This window comes from Pelophylax lessonae (assembly GCF_965119305.1).
Source record: "Pelophylax lessonae genome assembly, chromosome: 11".
In the NCBI taxonomy this organism is placed as follows: Eukaryota; Metazoa; Chordata; class Amphibia; order Anura; family Ranidae; genus Pelophylax; species Pelophylax lessonae.
In genome coordinates this window covers 234,916,713-234,934,468 of record NC_138778.1, presented here as the reverse complement: position 1 = coordinate 234,934,468, position 17,756 = coordinate 234,916,713, and the positions used below count along the sequence as shown (strand labels likewise).

At 49.0% G+C, this 17,756-nt stretch overlaps 1 protein-coding gene across 2 annotated transcripts in view; it reads right to left on the bottom strand.

The window, feature by feature from the left end:
- Nucleotides 1-17,756, bottom strand: part of RAB11FIP4 (RAB11 family interacting protein 4) — a 105,447-nt gene that overhangs the window by 38,782 nt on the left and 48,909 nt on the right. For both annotated transcript variants that reach the window (XM_082272209.1, XM_082272212.1), the window contains exon 3: nucleotides 14,560-14,657. In XM_082272209.1, coding sequence (XP_082128335.1) covers nucleotides 14,560-14,657 — 98 coding nt within the window. The remainder of the gene's footprint in view (nucleotides 1-14,559; nucleotides 14,658-17,756) is intronic.

The following is a 17,756-nucleotide window of genomic DNA, read 5'->3' as shown; positions in this document are numbered from 1 at the left end:
TACATTTCCATGAGGAGATCTGGAGGAAGATTTTGGTATTTGGGGTGATTATGGGACGATCGATCGTGCTGCTATTTATAATACCATAGTGTATGATTCTGTCTATCTCTGAGCGCACAGTGACATATATTTCTGGGGGGGGGGCAGTATCCCCTTCCGGGACCCTCTGCCAGACAGTGCAGCCAGCTCAGTGACCTCACTTTCCTCCCCTGTGATGAAGGAATACAGCTCAGTCACAGCCCCGCCTCCAGTGCTAAAGGAAGATCCTAATAATTGTGCTGGCTGTAGCTTTAAACAAACGTTTATGAGGCTTTAGCAATCTCTGTAATGGTTCCTCCCTCGGGGGAGACTCTTTGCAGGCCATGAGGTGATGGTTCCTCCTTCAGGGGAGGGACGACTACTCTATGCATGCCATGATGTGATGGTTCCTCCCTCGGGGGGAGACTCTATGCAGGCCATGATGTGATGGTTCCTCCCTCGGGGGGGAGACTCTATGCAGGCCATGATGTGATGGTTCCTCCCTCGGGGGGAGACTCTTTGCAGGCCATGATGTGATGGTTCCTCCCTCGGGGGGGGGGACTCTATGCATGCCATGATGTGATGGTTCCTCCCTCGGGGGGACCTCTATTCAGGCCATGATGTGATGGTTCCTCCCTCGGGGGGAGACTCTGTGCAGACCATGATGTGATGGTTCCTCCCTCGGGGGGGGGGGGGGGGTGACTCTATTCAGGCCATGATGTGATGGTTCCTCCCTCGGGGGGAGACTCTATGCAGGCCATGATGTGATGGTTCCTCCCTCGGGGGGTGACTCTATTCAGGCCATGATGTGATGGTTCCTCCCTCGGGGGGAGACTCTATGCAGGCCATGATGTGATGGTTCCTCCCTCGGGGGGAGACTCTATGCAGGCCATGATGTGATGGTTCCTCCCTCGGGGGGAGACTCTATGCAGGCCATGATGTGATGGTTCCTCCCTCGGGGGGAGACTCTTTGCAGGCCATGATGTGATGGTTCCTCCCTCGGGGGGAGACTCTATGCAGACCATGATGTGATGGTTCCTCCCTCGGGGGGGGGGGGGTGGTGACTCTATGCATGCCATGATGCGATGGTTCCTCCCTCGGGGGGGACTCTATTCAGGCCATGATGTGATGGTTCCTCCCTCGGGGGGGGAGACTCTGTGCAGGCCATGATGTGATGGTTCCTCCCTCGGGGGGGGGGGGGAACTCTATGCAGACCATGATGTGATGGTTCCTCCCTCGGGGGGGGGGGAACTCTATGCATGCCATGATGCGATGGTTCCTCCCTCGGGGGGGACTCTATTCAGGCCATGATGTGATGGTTCCTCCCTCGGGGGGGGAGACTCTGTGCAGGCCATGATGTGATGGTTCCTCCCTCGGGGGGGGGGGGGAACTCTATGCAGACCATGATGTGATGGTTCCTCCCTGGGGGGGGGGGAGATGGACCGGCCATTAGGCTGCACTGAGTGTGACTGTAGACAGGGCCTCTTGGGCGGGTTATGGCTGCGGTGTAGCTGAGATCTCGGTGATTTCAGGCTGATTGTAGAAGCCGCAGACTCATGAATATTAATGAGTTTCTGGAGATTGGAGGATAGGAAGTCAGACCATGAGAGATGTGATCTGGATACGAGGGATGGGGGATGACACACACATATTGTACAATGCTGCACACTCACAACTATTGGGGTTCTCACTTAGCAATTGACACCCCTCCCCTCCCCCTTACTCCCCAAGCCAAGGCTTTTTTTGTAAAATTAAAAAATAATTCAACCCTGCAACATTTTTATCATTGTCTCTGTCCCTGGGAGATAGAGTCACCCTATGGGGATACCTGGGAACAGAGGGGACATCTTCCAAGGATGACACGTGTTCTGGTGATGGCTGTCTAGAGACATAGGGGACATCTTCCAGTGGGGAAATCTGGTGACAACTGTCTAGGGACAGAGGGGACATCTTCCAAGGAGGACACGTGTTCTGGTGATGGCTGTCTAGAGACATAGGGGACATCTTCCAATGGGGGAAACCTGGTGACAACTGTTTAGGGACATAAGGGACATCTTCCAAGGAGGACACATGTTCTGGTGATGACTGTCTGTCTAGAGACATAGGGGACATCTTCCAATGGGGGAAACCTGGTGACAACTGTCTAGGGACAGAGGGGACATGTGTTCTGGTGATTGCCTAGGGACATAGGAGACATTTTTCAATGGGGACACCTGTTCTGGTGACGACTGTTTGTCTAGAGACATAGGGGAAGGGACATCTTCCAATAGGGACACCAGTTCTGGTGATGACTGTCTAGGGACAGAGGGGACATCTTCTGATGGGGACACCTGTTCTGTTGACAACTGTCTATCTAGAGACATAGAGGAGAGGACATCTTCTAATAGGGACACCGGTTCTGGTGATGACTGTCTAGGGACAGGGGGAACATCTTCCAAGGAGGACACATGTTCTACAGGGAGTGCAGAATTATTAGGCAAATAAGTATTTTTGAGGATTAATTTTATTATTGAACAACAACCATGTTCTCAATGAACCCAAAAAACTCATTAATATCAAAGCTGACTATTTTTGGAAGTAGTTTTTAGTTTTAGCTATTTTAGGGGGATATCTGTGTGTGCAGGTGACTATTACTGTGCATAATTATTAGGCAACTTAACACAAATCAAATATACAGTATACCCATTTCAATTATTTATTTTACCAGTGAAACCAATATAACATCTCAACAATCACAAATATACATTTCTGACATTCAAAAACAAAACAAAAACAAATCAGTGACCAATATAGCCACCTTTCTTTGCAAGGACATTCAAAAGCCTGCCATCCATGGATTCTGTCAGTGTTTTGATCTGTTCACCATCAACATTGCGTGCAGCAGCAACCACAGCCTCCCAGACACTGTTCAGAGAGGTGTACTGTTTTCCCTCCTTTGATGATGGACCACAGGTTCTCAATGGGGTTCAGATCAGGTGAACAAGGAGGCCATGTCATTAGCTTTTCTTCTTTTATACCCTTTCTTGCCAGCCACGCTGTGGAGTAGTTGGACGCGTGTGATGGAGCATTGTCCTGCATGAAAATCATGTTTTTCTTGAAGGATGCAGACTTCTTCCTGTACCACTGCTTGAAGAAGGTGTCTTCCAGAAACTGGCAGTAGGACTGGGAGTTGAGCTTGACTCCATCCTCAACCCGAAAAGGCCCCACAAGCTCATCTTTGATGATACCAGCCCAAACCAGTACTCCACCTCCACCTTGCTGGCGTCTGAGTCGGACTGGAGCTCTCTGCCCTTTACCAATCCAGCCACGGGCCCATCCATCTGGCCCATCAAGACTCACTCTCATTTCATCAGTCCATAAAACCTTTGAAAAATCAGTCTTGAGATATTTCTTGGCCCAGTCTTGACGTTTCAGCTTGTGTGTCTTGTTCAGTGGTGGTCGTCTTTCAGCCTTTCTTACCTTGGCCATGTCTCTGAGTATTGCACACCTTGTGCTTTTGGGCACTCCAGTGATGTTGCAGCTCTGAAATATGGCCAAACTGGTGGCAAGTGGCATCTTGGCAGCTGCACGCTTGACTTTTCTCAGTTCATGGGCTGTTATTTTGCGCCTTGGTTTTTCCACACGCTTCTTGCGACCCTGTTGACTATTTTGAATGAAATGCTTGATTGTTCGATGATCACGCTTCAGAAGCTTTGCAATTTTAAGAGTGCTGCATCCCTCTGCAAGATATCTCACTATTTTTGACTTTTCTGAGCCTGTCAAGTCCTTCTTTTGACTCATTTTGCCCAAGGAAAGGAAGTTGCCTAATAATTATGCACACCTGATATAGGGTGTTGATGTCATTAGACCACACCCCTTCTCATTACAGAGATGCACATCACCTAATATGCTTAAATGGTAGTAGGCTTTCGAGCCTATACAGCTTGGAGTAAGACAACATGCATAAAGAGCATGATGTGGTCAAAATACTCATTTGCCTAATAATTCTGCACTCCCTATAGTGACAACTGTCTAGGGACAGAGGGGACATCTTCTATTGGGGACACGTATTCTAGAGACGACTGCCTGTCTAGGGACAGAGGGGGCATCTTCCAAGGAGGACGCGTGTTCTGGTGACAACTGTCTAGGGACAGAGGGGACATCTTCCAAGGAGGACGCGTGTTCTGGTGACAACTGTCTAGGGACAGAGGGGACATCTTCCAATAGGGACACCTGATTTGGCGACGATTGTCTGGCTATGGACAGAGGGGACATCTTGTATTGGGAACACATATTCTAGAGATGACAACTGTCTGTCTAGAGACATAGTAGACATCTTTTAATGGGGACACGAGTTCTAATGACTGTCTAGGGACAGAGGGGACATCTTCCAATGGGGACACCTGTTCTGGTGAAGACTAAGGACAGAGGGGACTCGTTCTAGTGAAGATTGTCTAGGGACAGAGGGGACATCTTCCAAGGAGGACATGTGTTCTGGTGACAACTGTCTAAGGACAGAGAGGACACATTCTAGTGAAGACTGTCTAGGGACAGAGGAAACATCTTCCAATAAGGACACCTGTTCTGGTGACGACTGTCTAGGGACATCTTCCAAGAAGGATGCATGTTCTGGTGACGACTGTCTAGGGACATCTTCCAAGAAGGATGCATGTTCTGGTGATGACCTTCTAGGGACAAAGGGGACATCTTCCATTGGGGACACCTATTCCGGTGACAACTTCCATGCTGCTTCCTCCTGGGCCAGAAATTAAAGAAGAATCCAGTGGGACAGAGCCAGCAAGTCCTTCCCCGCTGTTCTACATATTCAGTGCTGGAACAACGTCCTTTATCACCCAAGGTAAAAATTAGGATTACTCTTTACATGGTGCCAACATAATCGGTGGCTCTGCACTGTGCAGGTTTAGTAGATGAAGCCACACACAATGGAGTCTTGTTCTGCTGACACTCCATATATATTAATAACTGATTGTCCTGGAGGAAAATAATTGTGTAACTTCCCCGGCTCTCCGGTACTTTCCGGTCACCAAAACCCATGACTTCTACTTCCTCCACATATGATGCAACCTTCTGTGTGCATACTACACTGCGCCGTGTCCCCATCTGTGTGCATACTACACTGCGCCGTGTCCCCATCTGTGTGCATACTACACTGGGCCGTGTCCCCATCTGTGTGCATACTACACTGCGCCGTGTCCCCATCTGTGTGCATACTACACTGCGCCGTGTCCCCATCTGTGTGCATACTACACTGCGCCGTGTCCCCATCTGTGTGCATACTACACTGCGCCGTGTCCCCATCTGTGTGCATACTACACTGCACCGTGTCCCCATCTGTGTGCATACAACACTGCACCGTGTCCCCATCTGTGTGCATACTACACTGCGCCGTGTCCCCATCTGTGTGCATACTACACTGCGCCGTGTCCCCATCTGTGTGCATACTACACTGCGCCGTGTCCCCATCTGTGTGCATACTACACTGCGCCGTGTCCCCATCTGTGTGCATACTACACTGGGCCGTGTCCCCATCTGTGTGCATACTACACTGGGCCGTGTCCCCATCTGTGTGCATACTACACTGCGCCGTGTCCCCATCTGTGTGCATACTACACTGCGCCGTGTCCCCATCTGTGTGCATACTACACTGCGCCGTGTCCCCATCTGTGTGCATACTACACTGCGCCGTGTCCCCATCTGTGTGCATACTACACTGCGCCGTGTCCCCATCTGTGTGCATACTACACTGCGCCGTGTCCCCATCTGTGTGCATACTACACTGCGCCGTGTCCCCATCTGTGTGCTTCCTGCTCAGACTGGCCCTTTGTGTGACCCACAATGCATTGCATGATCTGCTCCAGCATTATTACATTCCTGTGCGGCTCCCTGGGGGCATCAGCCCCCCCCCCCATGCACCAGTTGCCCAGTAACAAAGGCCCAGCGTCTCTGGCACTCGGCACATAAATATTTCATTGTGGAAGGTTGTATGCAGACAGGCTTAGCCACCATTGTGTGTTTACTAACACTGGCCTGCTAGGAGGGGGGGGGGGGCTCTGCCCCCCCCATAGAGGAAGTATTCCCTTCTACTCAACAAAGGAGGAGCTGTCATGGCTGAGATCTATGGAGGATTGAAGAGTCACTGCACCCAAAGCAGCTATTTCAGAGGGCTGGGGCCGTCTTACAACATTCCAGCATTGACATTTCTGCCCATGCCAGGAGTCTCACTCCTCTTGCTGCATCTGTCATCTGCTATCTCTGTCCCCAGGATAGAGATTACTTTATATCTGTGTCACAGGAATATGAGTAGCGTCCTACCTGTGCATGGCAATCTCTGTCCATCGGATGACAATGACATCATCTCTGTGCACCGCTCAGTGGTGTATGTTGATTTTATTCTGCCCTAGGCAAAACTAAAATTGAGCGCCCCCCTCCCCGTCCTATGTAGATTTGCCCCACTCCTTACTTTTTAACGGATGTAACTCAAAAATTGAAGGACCACAAGTTCCAACATTAACCCCTGAGATCTCACGAGGGGGGGGGGAGGGAGGGAGAAAGAGGGGGGATGAGAGAGACAGAGAGAGAGGGGGATGAGAGAGAGAGGGGGGATGAGAGAGAGGGGGGTGAAAGGGGGGAAGAGAGAGGGGGGAGAAGGGGGGATGACAGAGAGAGAGCAAGAGAGAGGGGGGTGAGAGAGAGAGGGGGGATGAGAGAGAGAGAGGGGGGTGAGAGAGAGAGAGAGAAGGGGGTGAGAGAGAGAAGGGGGATGAGAGATAGAGGGGGGTAAGAGAGAGGGAGGATGAGGGATGAGAGAGGGGGGTGAGAGAGAGAGGGGGGATGTGAGAAAGAGAGAGGGGGTGAGAGAAAGAGAGAGGGGGTGAGAGAGAGAGAGGGGGTGAGAGAGAGAGAAGGGGTGAGAGAGAGAAGGGGGGGATGAGAGATAGAGGGGGGGTGAGAGAGAGAGAGAGTGAGGGGGGTGAAAGAGAGAGAAGGGGGTGAGAGAGAGAGAAGGGGGTGAGAGATAGCGGGGATGAGAGAGAAAGGGGGGATGAGAGAGAGAGGGGGGGTGAGAATGAGTGAGGGGGGGGTGAAAGAGAGAGAAGGGGGGTGAGAGAGAGAGAGGGGGGTAAGAGAGAGGGGGTGAGAGAGGGGGCTGAAAGAGGCGGCTCTAGCAACAAGTGGCCAATAGAGTCTCAGGTGGAGGGGGGGAGGCTTTTTTGCTGCCCCCCTGCAAAGTTCTGCCCTAGGCCTGGGCCTTGTCCTCCTAGGCCAAAATACAGCACTTGCACCGCTATCTACATTCCTGGGATCATGTCATAATACAGTGACTGGTAATGGAGTAATGCCCGCTGGAGACCAAGCCTAAATGGCCAAAACCAGGAGAATCAAAGAATCTCCCAGAAAACCAGGAGGGATTTCTCCAGGTGCAAAGAGGAACATATAGGAACCCAATGTAGCCCCTAAGAACTCCCCAAGACCTACCTAAACCAAAAATCTCCAGTATTAGGACATGCCAGGGTATAGGCAACCTCTGGTCATGGGCAGTTTCTGGGCATACCTGGGTCCATGCACCCAAGCATGCTGGGCCAGAATAGATATCCAAGTGGCATACATGTAATGGGGGCAGGTGGGTGGTGGTTCTTCACGACCCTCATGTCTTCCTCGTTGGGTGCCAAGCAAGGGTCACATGAGAGGCCTACTCCGGAAGAGTTCTTCTGGGCTACGCTAGGTACCTTGTAAAGGGTCAGGTGAGAGGCCTACTCCAGGAGGGTTCTTCTGGGCTACGCTAGGTACCTTGTAAAGGGTCACATGAGAGGCCTACTCCGGGAGGGTTCTTCTGGGCTTTGCTAGGTACCTTGTAAAGGGTCACATGAGAGGCCCACTCGGGGAGGGTTCTTCTGGGCTACGCTAGGTACCTTGTAAAGGGTCACATGAGTGGCCTACTCCGGGAGGGTTCTTCTGGGCTACGCTAGGTACCTTGTAAAGGGTCACATGAGAGGCCTACTCTGGGAGGGTTCTTCTGGGCTACGCTAGGTACCTTGTAAAGGGTCACATGAGAGGCCTACTCCGGGAGGGTTCTTCGGGGCTACGCTAGGTACCTTGTAAAGGGTCACGTGAGAGGCCTACTCCGGGAGGGTTCTTCTGGGCTACGCTAGGTACCTTGTAAAGGGTCACATGAGAGGCCTACTCCGGGAGGGTTCTTCTGGGCTACGCTAGGTACCTTGTAAAGGGTCACATGAGTGGCCTACTCCGGGAGGGTTCTTCTGGGCTTTGCTAGGTACCTTGTAAAGGGTCACATGAGAGGCCTACTCGGGGAGGGTTCTTCTGGGCTACGCTAGGTACCTTGTAAAGGGTCACATGAGTGGCCTACTCCGGGAGGGTTCTTCTGGGCTACGCTAGGTACCTTGTAAAGGGTCACATGAGTGGCCTACTCTGGGAGGGTTCTTCTGGGCTACGCTAGGTACCTTGAAAAGGGTCACATGAGTGGCCTACTCCGGGAGGGTTCTTCTGGGCTACGCTAGGTACCTTGTAAAGGGTCACGTGAGATGCCTACTCCAGGAGGGTTCTTCTGGGCTACGCTAGGTACCTTGTAAAGGGTCACATGAGAGGCCTACTCGGGGAGGGTTCGTCTGGGCTACGCTAGGTACCTTGTAAATGGTCAGGTGAGAGGCCTACTCGGGGAGGGTTCTTCTGGGCTTTGCTTGGTACCTTGTAAAGGGTCACATGAGAGGCCTACTCGGGGAGGGTTCTTCTGGGCTACGCTAGGTACCTTGTAAAGGGTCATGTGAGAGGCCTACTCCGGGAGGGTTCTTCTGGGCTACGCTAGGTTCCTTGTAAAGGGTCACATGAGAGGCCTACTCCGGGAGGGTTCTTCTGGGCTACGCTAGGTTCCTTGTAAAGGGTCACATGAGAGGCCTACTCCGGGAGGGTTCTTCTGGGCTACGCTAGGTACCTTGTAAAGGGTCACATGAGAGGCCTACTCCGGGAGGGTTCTTCTGGGCTACGCTAGGTTCCTTGTAAAGGGTCACATGAGAGGCCTACTCCAGGAGGGTTCTTCTGGGCTACGCTAGGTATCTTGTAAAGGGACAGTTTACTACACCTGGGATACCTTTACTTTGTGCCATCTTCATCAATGCCCTGGGACAAGGGTTAAGGTGGGCCTCTACTCTAGAAGATGAACCTAGGCTTGCACTGCAACTCTTCTCCAGGTAACTCTCGGTTTCCCATGACAATGTACACCTTCTCTGTAACCTGCATTCAGGAAGGACTTACTGAGCTCTGTCCGCATCCACCTGTCCAGCATTTTCCACTACTACCCCCCCTCCCCCCCAGTAGCAGAGTGGGCGCCGCTGAGCACTCTGCACGGGCTCTACACCTGTGCTTGCCTAACTCTTGAACCTCCATATCTCTTTACAGGATGGGGATCTCTGTGCTGCTTGAGGCCCCTCCACTTATAACAGATAATCGCTATCGACAGGATACTTCACTTCCATTACTCTTGGCAACTACATGTGTTTTCCCATCACTCCACTCCATGCCCCGGTCTTCATACCTCAGACTCCACTCCATGTCTTCATACCTCAGACTCCACTCCATGTCTTCATACCTCAGAATGTTCAGACCCGGTTACTTGCATACAGACCAGGAGAGGACCAGAGTATAAATCACCATGGGATGGGGGGCAGAGTATAAATCAATATAGGGGAGATGGGGGGGGGGGGTATAAATCACTATGGAGTGGGGGGGAGAGTATAAAGCAATATGTAGTGGGGAGGGGGCAGAGTAAAAATCACTATGTGGTGGTGGGGGGGGGGGGGGAGTATAAATGATTGGTGGGAAGGTATGGAATCCCTTGTGGATGATTGGTAGGAAGGTATGGAATCTCTTGTGGATGATTGGTGGGAGGGTATGGAATCTCTTGTGGATGATTGGTGGGAGGGTATGGAATCTCTTGTGGATGATTGGTGGGAGGGTATGGAATCTCTTGTGGATGATTGGTAGGAGGGTATGGAATCTCTTGTGGATGATTGGTGGGAGGGTATGGAATCTCTTGTGGATGATTGGTGGGAGGGTATGGAATCTCTTGTGGATGATTGGTGGGAAGGTATGGAATCTCTTGTGGATGATTGGTGGGAGGGTATGGAATCTCTTGTGGATGATTGGTGGGAAGGTATGGAATCTCTTGTGGATGATTGGTGGGAAGGTATGGAATCTCTTGTGGATGATTGGTGGGAAGGTATGGACTCTCTCTTGTGGATGATTGGTGGGAGGGTATGGAATCTCTTGTGGATGATTGGTGGGAGGGTATGGAATCTCTTGTGGATGATTGGTGGGAGTGTATGGAATCTCTTGTGGATGATTGGTGGGAAGGGTATGGAATCTCTTGTGGATGATTGGTGGGAAGGGTATGGAATCTCTTGTTGATGATTGTGGGGAAGGTATGGAATCTCTTGTGGATGATTGGTGGGAGGGTATGGAATCTCTTGTGGATGATTGGTGGGAGGGTATGGAATCTCTTGTGGATGATTGGTGGGAGGGTATGGAATCTCTTGTGGATGATTGGTGGGAAGGTATGGAATCTCTTGTGGATGATTGGTGGGAGGGTATGGAATCTCTTGTGGATGATTGGTGGGAGGGTATGGAATCTCTTGTGGGTGATTGGTGGGAAGGTATGGAATCTCTTGTGGATGATTGGTGGGAAGGTATGGAATCTCTTGTGGATGATTGGTGGGAAGGTATGGAATCTCTTGTGGATGATTGGTGGGAGGGTATGGAATCTCTTGTGGATGATTGGTGGGAAGGTATGGAATCTCTTGTGGATGATTGGTGGGAGGGTATGGAATCTCTTGTGGATGATTTGTGGGAGGGTATGGAATCTCTTGTGGATGATTGGTGGGAGGGTATGGAATCTCTTGTGGAATATTGGTGGGAAGGTATGGAATCTCTTGTGGATGATTGGTGGGAAGGTATGGAATCTCTTGTGGATGATTGGTGGGAGGGTATGGAATCTCTTGTGGATGATTGGTGGGAGGGTATGGAATCTCTTGTGGATGATTGGTGGGAAGGGTATGGAATCTCTTGTTGATGATTGTGGGGAAGGTATGAAATCTCTTGTGGATGATTGGTGGGAGGGTATAGAATCTCTTGTGGATGATTGGTGGGAGGGTATGGAATCTCTTGTGGATGATTGGTGGGAGGGTATGGAATCTCTTGTGGATGATTGGTGGGAAGGTATGGAATCTCTTGTGGATGATTGGTGGGAGGGTATGGAATCTCTTGTGGATGATTTGTGGGAGGGTATGGAATCTCTTGTGGATGATTTGTGGGAGGGTATGGAATCTATTGTGGATGTTGGCGGATTCATTGATTACATTGTATCTGATTATAGAAGTCGATCGATACTCAATGAGTGAATCGTAAATCTCTCGGAGATTTCTTTGCCTATGCAGTTCTGTATGTTTCCCATGGGATGTCCCCAAAGAGCGTCCAACTGAATCTTTCAGCATGGCGTGTCCCATCAGACCCCCATAAATGCTCCGCTGACCCCTCCCCCCATGTAGGATTGAATCTGAGGACTGTTCCTGTGCAGGAATATAGACAACCAGCACTGGCGACATCTAGTGGTCATTCCTAAATCATGAAGACATTTCACAGAACATTAGTGACATCCGGTGGTGATTTTTGATATTGCACTTCCAGTGTCAGACTTTCATACACATAATCACCCATGGCTGTCATAAAGGTCTAACACTGCATCAGAAATGAGACCTATTATTATTATTATTATACAGGATTTATATATTATTATTATAATACAGGGTTTATATATTATTATAATACAGAGTTTATATATTCTTCTTCTTCTTCTTATTATTATTATTATTATAATACATTGTTTATATATTATTATAATACAGGGTTTATATTATTATTATTAGGGTTTATATATTATAATACAGGGTTTATATATTATTATTTTTTATTATTACTATACAGGGTTTATATATTATTATTATTATTATTATACAGGGTTTATATAGCCCCAACAGTTTGCACAGCACTTTACAACGTGGTAACAGACAGTACAATACAATAAAGGAGGAATCGGAGAGCTCTGGTCCCAGGAGCTTACAAACAAATCATATACAGTGCCTTGCGAAAGTATTTGGCCCCCTTGAACTTTGCGACCTTTTGGCACATTTCAGGCTTCAAACATAAAGATATAAAACTGTAATTTTTTTGTGAAGAATCAACAACAAGTGGGACACAATCATGAAGTGGAACGAAATTTATTGGATATTTCAAACTTTTTTAACAAATAAAAAACTGAAAAAATTGGGCGTGCAAAATTATTCAGCCCCTTTACTTTCAGTGCAGCAAACTCTCTCCAGAAGTTCAGTGAGGATTTCTGAATGATCCAATGTTGACCTAAATGACTAACGATGATAAATAGAATCCACCTGTGTGTAATCAAGTCTCCGTATAAATGCACCTGCACTGTGATAGTCTCAGAGGTCCGTTTAAAGCGCAGAGAACATCATGAAGAACAAGGAACACACCAGGCAGGTCCGAGATACTGTTGTGGAGAAGTTTAAAGCCAGATTTGGATACAAAAAGATTTTCCAAGCTTTAAAGCGGAGTTCCGGGCACAGAAATGATTTTTTGCTGAACATACCCCCGGGACAGTCAGGGCTAGCACATTCCACAATGGATAGCCTCTGATCTGTCCCGGTTCGCACTTACCATTTAGAAGAAATACTTACTTAGAAAATTTCTTCCACAGCGTTTCCATCTCTGTTGTGGGCAGCTGAAGCCGGCACGGTCCTCTTCTCTGTCTTCTTCCGCGTCTTCTTGTCCCAGAATGCGCCTGCACCGGCCCCTCTCGTCACTTCCGGTGCAGCGCCGCATTCCTAAACAGCTTCTGGGCATGCCCAGAAGCTGTTTAGCAGGGGAATGCGGCGTCGCCCGGAAATGACGAGCGGGGCCGGTGCCGTCGCATTGATTCCTGGGAGCGATGACGTTTAGCTCCCAGGAATCATCGCGAGGCAGGAAGTGACGGGGTGAGCCGCGGCTCCGAGGGAGGAATTACTCTGAGGTGAGTATTTACGATCTTCAATAAAAAGGTGAGTAAACAAAAAAAAAATAAAAATAACTATCCAATTCCTTTTCAGGTGAGCTCTACCTAGCGGAGGGGCACAAAAAAAAAAAAATCGTTTTTGTGCCCAGAACTCCGCTTTAAACATCCCAAGGAGCTCTGTGCAAGCGATAATATTGAAATGGAAGGAGTATCAGACCCCTGCAAATCTACGAAGACCTGGCCGTCCCTCTAAACTTTCAGCTCATACAAGGAGAAGACTGATCAGAGATGCAGCCAAGAGGCCCATGATCACTCTGGATGAACTGCAGAGATCTACAGCTGAGGTGGGAGACTCTGTCCATAGGACAACAATCAGTCGTATACTGCACAAATCTGCCCTTTATGGAAGAGTGGCAAGAAGAAAGCCATTTCTTAAAGATATCCATAAAAAGTGTCGTATAAAGTTTGCCACAAGCCACCTGGGAGACACCAAACATGTGGAAGAAGGAGCTCTGCTCAGATGAAACCAAAATCAAACTTTTTGGCAACAATGCAAAACTTTATGTTTGGCGTAAAAGCAACACAGCTCATCACCCTGAACACACCATCCCCCACTGTCACACATGGTGGTGGCAGCATCATGGTTTGGGCCTGCTTTTCTTCAGCAGGGACAGGGAAGATGGTTAACATCGATGGGAAGATGGATGGAGCCAAATACAGGACCATTCTGGAAGAAAACCTGATGGAGTCTGCAAAAGACCTGAGACTGGGACAGAGATTTGTCTTCCAACAAGACAATGATCCAAAACATAAAGCAAAATCTACAATGGAATGGTTCACAAATAAACATATCCAGGTGTTAGAATGGCCAAGTCAAAGTCCAGACCTGAATCCAATCGAGAATCTGTGGAAAGAACTGAAAACTGCTGTTCACAAACGCTCTCCATCCAACCTCACTGAGCTCCAGCTGTTTTGCAAGGAGGAATGGGCAAAAATTTCAGTCTCTCGATGTGCAAAACTGATAGAGACATACCCCAAGCGACTTACAGCTGTAATCGCAGCAAAAGGTGGCGCTACAAAGTATTAACTTAAGGGGGCTGAATAATTTTGCACGCCCAATTTTTCAGGTTTTTATTTGTTAAAAAAGTTTGAAATATCCAATAAATTTCGTTCCACTTCATGATTGTGTCCCACTTGTTGTTGATTCTTCACAAAAAAATTACAGTTTTATATCTTTATGTTTGAAGCCTGAAATGTGGCAAAAGGTCGCAAAGTTCAAGGGGGCCGAATACTTTCGCAATGCACTGTAAAATTGATATTTTCAAGAAAGTCTGTACTGGAGGGGGATGGGCAGGCTGCAATTTCTGATACATCACAATGTAACATTGTAGAAAATATACATCAAATCCTGGAAATGTGAGGATGGGCAGTAAGAGAGGTGAGAGATGATTGGAGAGTTGTAGACTCACCTGGTAGTAGTACCCGGCATATGGGGTGTGGTATGGGGGGGGCTTCACCCCGCTCACTCCATTCACCCCCAGCACTCCTCTCAGCAGCTGATTGCACCCTGAGAGAGAACAGAGCATCTCATCACCCAATCCATCATCTGCACCTACACATTGGGGGGGATTTACTAACACTGGAGGGTGTAAAATCTGGTGCAGCTCTTCCTAGTAACCAATCAGCTTCCAGGATTTATTGTCAAAGCTTAACCACCTCAGCCCCGGAAGGTTTACCCCCCTTAACAAACAGGCCATTCTTTGTGATACTTTAACCACCTGCCGACCGTCCGCCGCAGATTTACTGAGGCAGGCTGGCTTGGCTGCGCAAAACGACGTAGCGGTACGTCGGTCATCGGAGTGATGCTGGGGGCAACCGTGTGCCGCTCGCTCCCGCCCCCCCACTAGGCAGCGGGGATGCCGACCCACGGAATCAGCGGCTGTGATCGCTCCCCGCTGAGAGAGAAGGACGGTTGGATGTTGTGAACACAGCCGACCGTTCTCCCTGGGATGATCACAGAGCTCTATGGTCATTTCACAAGTCCCTCCCCCATACAGTTAGAAAACACCCCCTAGGTTCACACTTAACCCTTTGATCACACCTAGCTTAACCCCTTCCCTGCCAGTGTCATTAGTACAGTGACAGTGCATATTTTTAGCACTGATTACTGTAGTAATGTCACTGGTCCCCCCCAAAAGTGTCAAAAATGTCAGTTAGGGGTCCGATCTGTCCGCCGCAATGTCGCAGTCCCGCAAAAAATCGCAGATCGCCGCCATTACTCGTAAAATAAATAAATAAAAATTACATAAATCTTTCCCGTGGTTGGTAGATGCCATAACTTTTGCACAAACCAATCAAAATGCATGTTTTGGGATTTTTGTTACCAAAAATATGTAGCAGAATACAAACTGGCCTAAAAGGATGAAAAAATTTGATATTTAATTTTTTTTTCCGAATTGTCTGCTTTAAAACTTCCAATAAAAAAAAATGTAAAAAACATCCAATAAAAAAAATAAATAAATAAAAAAATCAAATTTCTTCATCAATTTATCCCAATTTATATTTGGCTACATATTTTTGGTAAAAAAAAAAAAAAATCCCAATAAGTGTATATTGATTGTATATTGATTGGTTTGCACAAATGTTATCGCATCAACAAACTAGGGGATATTTTTATTTATTGTTTTTTACTAGTAATGGCGGCGATCTGTGATTTTTAGCAGGACTGCGACATTGCGGCGGACAGATCGGACCCCTAACTGACATTGACACTTTTGGGGGGACCAGTGATATTACTGCAGTAATCCGTGCTATACATATGCACTGTCACTGTACTAATGACACTGGCAGGGAAGGGGTTACCCTCAGGGGTGATCAAAGGGTTAAATGTGTCCCCAGGGGTTGCTTTCTAACTGTGTGTGGGGGGGGAGGTGCTCTGACTGGGGGAAGACAGAGATCCGTGTTGCTGATTAGCAGGAACACAAGATCTCCATCTTCTCCCGTCTCAGAATGGCGATCTCCCTCTCTCGGGAACAATCGTGGGTGGCCAGGGGACATTGAGTCCACCGGACCCGCTGATTGGCTCCCCCTCTGTCCAATCAGCTTGCAATCTTGTCTCCAGTGGTGCGCCCTCTAGTGGTTATTGCAGGAAATGACATACAGGTAAGGGATTTCACGTCATAGAGCCGACCTGCCGCAGTAAATGTGTTACACGTTAAAGTAGAACTCTAGGGAAAACGTTTTCTTTCATTTTGGATGGAGTAAGGGAGGATTCTAATTCCTATCAGACTTTTTATCACCATCTGTGTCCCATTGTGGAGATTTCCCTTCACTTCCTGTCTCATAGCCGAACAGGAAGTGAGAGGAAGCCCCAGCTCACCAGAACTAGTGTCCCCATTGGAAGATTTCCCCTCACTTCCTGTATCATAGCCGAACAGGAAGTGAGAGGAAGCCCCTGGGGACCCCCCAGCTCACCAGAACTAGTGTCCCCATTGGAAGATTTCCCTTCACTTCCTGTCTCCCTAGCCAAACAGGAAGTGAGAGGAAGCCCCTGGGGACCCCGAGCTCACCAGAACTAGTATCCCTATTGGAAGATTTCCCTTCACTTCCTGTCTCCGTAGCCGAACAGGAAGTATAAGGAAACCCCTGGGGACCCCCAGCTCACCAGAACTAGTGTCCCCATTGGAAGATTTCCCTTCACTTCCTGTCTCCCTAGCCGAACAGGAAGTATGAGGAAACCCCTGGGGACCCCCAGCTCACCAGAACTAGTATCCCTATTGGAAGATTTCCCTTCACTTCCTGTCTCCCTAGCCGAACAGGAAGTGAGAGGAAGCCCCTGCTCACCAGAACTAGTGTCCCCATAGGATGATTTCCCTTTACTTCCTGTATCCCTAGCCGAACAGGCAGTGAGAGGAAGCCCCTGCTCACCAGAACTAGTGTCCCCATTGGAAGATTTCCCTTAACTTCCTGTCTCCTAGCCGAACAGGAAGTGAGAGGAAGCCCCTGGGGACCCCCCAGCTCACCAGAACTAGTGTCCCCATTGGAAGATTTCCCTTCACTTCCTGTCTCCCTAGCCAAACAGGAAGTGAGAGGAAGCCCCTGGGGACCCCGAGCTCACCAGAACTAGTATCCCTATTGGAAGATTTCCCTTCACTTCCTGTCTCCCTAGCCGAACAGGAAGTATAAGGAAACCCCTGGGGACCCCAAGCTCACCAGAACTAGTGTCCCCATTGGAAGATTTCCCTTCACTTCCTGTCTCCCTAGCCGAACAGGAAGTATGAGGAAACCCCTGGGGACCCCCAGCTCACCAGAACTAGTATCCCTATTGGAAGATTTCCCTTCACTTCCTGTCTCCCTAGCCGAACAGGAAGTGAGAGGAAGCCCCTGGGGACCCCCAGCTCACCAGAACTAGTGTCCCCATAGGATGATTTCCCTTTACTTCCTGTCTCCCTAGCCGAACAGGAAGTGAGAGGAAGCCCCTGCTCACCAGAACTAGTGTCCCCATAGGATGATTTCCCTTTACTTCCTGTCTCCCTAGCCGAACAGGCAGTGAGAGGAAGCCCCTGCTCACCAGAACTAGTGTCCCCATAGGATGATTTCCCTTTACTTCCTGTCTCCCTAGACGAACAGGAAGTGAGAGGAAGCCCCTGCTCACCAGAACTAGTGT